The sequence below is a fragment of the Thalia democratica genome, chromosome 5 (genome assembly GCF_965202585.1).
Source record: "Thalia democratica chromosome 5, ktThaDemo2.hap1.1, whole genome shotgun sequence".
In the NCBI taxonomy this organism is placed as follows: Eukaryota; Metazoa; Chordata; class Thaliacea; order Salpida; family Salpidae; genus Thalia; species Thalia democratica.
In genome coordinates this window covers 22,570,325-22,574,699 of record NC_139169.1, presented here as the reverse complement: position 1 = coordinate 22,574,699, position 4,375 = coordinate 22,570,325, and the positions used below count along the sequence as shown (strand labels likewise).

The 4,375-nt window shown below is 45.4% G+C and overlaps 1 protein-coding gene across 1 annotated transcript; it reads right to left on the bottom strand.

The window, feature by feature from the left end:
• Positions 1–389: 389 nt before the first annotated feature.
• LOC145835882 (integrin alpha-3-like) lies at positions 390–4,143 on the bottom strand. Its single transcript, XM_082943631.1, has 2 exons — positions 2,215–4,143; positions 390–2,156 (listed from the first exon to the last, which is right to left on the bottom strand). Exons 1-2 carry the CDS (start codon positions 4,141–4,143, stop codon positions 849–851), a joined length of 3,237 nt encoding a protein of 1,078 aa, XP_082799757.1. The 3' UTR covers positions 390–848.
• Positions 4,144–4,375: the final 232 nt, after the last annotated feature.

Sequence of the window (4,375 nt, the reverse complement as noted above, 5' to 3'; positions counted from 1 at the left end):
TTATTAGATTGCAAATAGATAAAAAATAAATTAAGTAAGTTTGAAAAAAGACAGACATATGTTATGTTCATAAAAAAATGTCAATTAAAATACGCTAAATAGCTAACTCTTTAAAATCAAACTTTGGTTTAGATTTTTTCTTTAAATACGTTAAACTAAAAGAAGTAAATCTACTTTAAATAAAATCCTTTATTAAAAGTACTACTGTTTTGTTAGGAAAAGTTTTTCATAAGATACTATTATTTCTAATAAATATACAAAGAAAACTATTTGTGTTTTTTAAACTTAAGTAAACCATCTAAAAACCTTGTCTTTTTAGGTACAATAGAGATTATAAGATAAAATAATTTTATATTTTACTTATTAAACTACAAGACTGAAGTATTTTAAATCGATTTAAACGTATTTAATTACAAAACAAAAAAGGCGTATTTATTTAATGAATTTAAAATTATAAACAGCTGCATAGAACACAAGTATAATAAAAAATCTCAATAAATTCTAAAACATGCAATTAAGTTATTTCAAATTAAGCTACTTCTTACCTACTGAAAACTAAAAGTAATTATACTTAACAATATTTCAAATCATAACGCGTTTGGTTTCATCAATCACAATAGATTTTCGTAATTTAAGAAAATAATAATATTCATGTAAGAGCTATGTAAATTAACCTTTATTGAAAAATATTTATTTAATCTAGAGAATTGAGCGTTAAAAGTTTTAGAATCAAAAACAACATTTTGTTACAAAAAAAGAACGTAAAGTACCATAACAATAATAACAGCACAAAGGTCCTGCATTACAAACACCATACAAACTTATTATAAATATTTTTTTCCCACCTGCTACCTCTGACTTACGTTCGTTTCGTTGCTGTACTGCTCCGTGGCGCACTGGTGCTGCTGCGCCTTGTGCATGCGGTACCTGTTCCTGTTGAAGAAGCCGCACTTCCAGCAGCCGACCGCGATCACCGCCACCACCAGCACCCCCACCGAGATTCCCACCGCAAAGTGCCACGCCTCCAACGCGCTCTCAACCGGCTTCGGACACTCGTTGATGACGGTGCTCACGGCCGACGCTCGCAGCTTGCTCTTCGACGAGAACACGCGATCGCTCCTGCCGCTGCTAAACTTTAAGTTGGATCCGACTTCCATGGACTCGTAGTGGTGCCGGTACTCCTCGATGAACGTCGCGCTCCACACCACCGACCTGATTTCCAGAATCCAGTCGCTCTTGCCCGGAAGGTGATCGATCTCGCACTCCACGTTCAAGCAGCCTTCGTAGTCGGGGCAGTTGAACCTGATATTTTCACCTACGTTCTCCCCGGCGCTTCGTTTCGACAAAGTAAAGTTGCTGACTTTGTCGTCTTTTTCAACGGAACGCTTTGACAATCTGACTTCATTTCTATAATACTTGAGCCGCAAGGGGTTGGTGACGTTGGCATCAGACACGCACCTGAACCCCCTGTTGATCCTTTCGTTGAAGTCTTTCTGGTAGAGCCGGCTGTCGATGTAGTACAACAGCCACTTGCCGTTTACCAGCTGGTTGGGCCACGACAATCCCACCCTCGCCTCCTTCAAGTCGTTCACTCCCCTGTTGCTTATCTCGTAGCTGTGCACCACGTACTCACCAGCGTCACTCGCTTTTTTCACCGCCGACTGGCCTATGACGTCACCGCTGAATCCGACCGACTTGAACTTGTTCGTGACGTAGCCGTCGACGGTGACCTCGCTGACGTAATAAACCTGCGCCAGACTGGTGATTCGCTTCGCTCGAGGTTGCACGCTCGTGGTGTCGGCCGTCACCGTCAAGTTGATCATGTTAACCTCGTCTTGAATTTCGAACTTTACCAGCATCGATTTCCTGCCCTGCCTGTACGGGTTGCCCACATCGCAGGTTATTTTGCCGTACTCTGAGCCTTCGTCGGCTCCCCGGTCGTCGCACGTGAACACGACGCCTTTCCGGTTGTTTGTTGTTTTCGCCACGCTGACGTACCTCAGCTGGACCGGGTAGTGGATGGTCAGAACTGCCTGGTGGGCGTCTTCTTTGTTGTTCCACGAGTCGATGTACAGCCCGAACTCCTTCTGGGTGTTGATGGTCAGGTTGTACTCGTGCGGTCCGATCACCGGCAGTTTATTGTAGGCGTCTTCGATCTAATAAAAACATTTAATAAATAGAAAAAAGGTTAAATATAAAACAAAATGAAAATACCTTTTGCGCTATGAAGCAGTCGAAGCCAAAGTCGCTCTCGCAGATGTTGTCGGGCCCGCAGTTTTTGGAAAGCTCAACGCTCATGAAGTGCTGGTTGTTCTTTATCTTGTTCAGCACCGGCGTCGACTCAGCGGTGGACCTTTTGCTTCTCTTTGTCACAACAGTGACGTCATACACAGTCACGTTGATGTCCACGGGCGAAAGTTTGTCGACTATGCCGGGCAGAAGGTACACTGGTTTTTTGACACATCTGGTTTCGCGTACTTGTGGCAGCGAAACAGAACCGTTGTGCTCCGCTTGACGGCTACCGAGGTCAAACGAAACGCGAGGCTTTTCTCTCTCTATCGAGCCGTCCAAGCTCACCGCGAACTTAACGCTCACCGGTTTCTCGATAGGTTCGGGCAGCGACCGGTAAGAGAAGCACAAGTTCACGTCGAACCCCGTAGTGGTAAAGGTTCTGCCGTTTGAAACGTAAGTGTAAGTTTTGCCGCTTGAACCGGGCTTGGTGTCCAGGAAAGTGACCGAAGTAGACGTTTTCACGTCAACGGAGACGACCGGCCTGGTTTTAAACGCGAACACGGCTCCAGATTCGCTTCCCACAACAAAACTCGAGTCCGGATCAAACTCTCCGCTGCTGTCCATGGAGTACCCGAAAGATCTCAGAAATGTACCATTTGTCAATAATTTTTGTAGTTTTTCGCCTTGGATTTTTTGAGAGTGCTTCATCCCAGTTCTCAAATGGTCGGTTATTCCCCCGTTGTAGATGTAGACGGCTCCATTGCCGCCATCTGAGTTGGGAGCGCCGATCGCGATGTCGGTGAACCCGTCGTAGTTCACGTCGCCGATTTCTGATATCGTGGAACCGAAGCCCGAGTCGAACTCGTACGGGGCGCGGATCTCAATGGGGTCGCGAAACTTGAGCAGGGGCCCGTCCCTCAAGTAAACGTGCACGAACCCGCCCGATTTTCTGCCTGAATAGTAAGGCGCGCCTACTATCAGATCGTCTTTGTTGTCTCCGTTCAAGTCGGCTAAGAGGACGGCGGACCCGTAAGCGGATCCCGTCATGTTGCCGCAAAACTCTTTCTCGAGCACAACTGTGGTTCTTTTCAGCCGCAAGTAGACGCAGCCGAGCAATCTCTTCATGCGCGGCGCCCCGGTCGCGATGAAGTCCTCCTCGTTTTTCGACGCGCTCACAGAGTATCCGTTGTAAGTGTACACGTCCTTTGTTTGCTTTGGCAAAATGTAAGAGTCGTAGTGGTCGTACTTATTGCTTGTCATGATTTTATTATTTTCTCCTACTTTTACCATCAGCGTCGAGCCCCTGCCATCGTAGCTACCTGGAGCCCCGAAAACCAACATATTTCCCGCCCCAATATCAACGGATGTCCCCAACTCGGTAAGCTTGGTACTGTACTCTCTTTTCTCGATCGCCGTGCCGTTGATCTCTAGAAAGGGCCGCAGATGATCGTCCAACAGCAAACAACGACCGTGGACGTGGTTTAGCTTCAAACTATACACCTCATTATCTTGCACGGAGTTCCAATGGTTGGCACACACCGCCACCACACCGTTTCGGCCGCTTTTCATGGCGGCACCCAGCCTGGAAGTGACCAGGTTTTTGCCATCTCTCAACGACAGCTGTGTGCAGTCAAGCATGTCGGCGGTCAGCGGGCACTTGTAAACCGCGCCAGCGTCCACGACAACTTTTCCGCTGCCTGTTGTCCCGTTGGTTTTAGGCGCGCCGACCAAAATGTACTTTTTGCCGTCGTGGCCCTGAAACTGCGTCACCGAAAGGCCGAACTGGGTGTTGTCAGGGCCGAGTTTCACCACAGGGTTCGCATCGTCTATGTTGAAGGCGAGCACTGCGCAAGGAAACAGACACAAGAGAAGAAAGTGTTTGAAACTTATGCTATTTGTAAGGCTAGACATTCTGAAAGTTTTATTTTGTGATTTTAGTTATTGCTTTGTTAACAACCGTTTTTTTTAGTTGGTTGGGTTAAAAAGGTAGGTTAAGTTATTGAAATATTTTAATTAAAAAGTTGCTGTTTCTGTAACATAATTACTATTAATTTGTTTAAATAGATATCCATTTTCAGTCTATTTTAAATGTCCATTTTTTGAGCAGCTTAATTAGCATAGATCTACTTAATAAAAAACAATA

What these genes read in the sequence shown, in the direction of transcription:
- LOC145835882 (XM_082943631.1), bottom strand. Translation starts at nt 4,143, where the DNA reads ATGTCTAGCCTTACAAATAGCATAAGTTTCAAACACTTTCTTCTCTTG. An exon ending in ACTGCTTCATAGCGCAAAAG is followed by an intron (nt 2,157 to 2,214) that starts GTATTTTCATTT and finishes TGTTTTTATTAG; the next exon opens with ATCGAAGACGCCTACAATAA.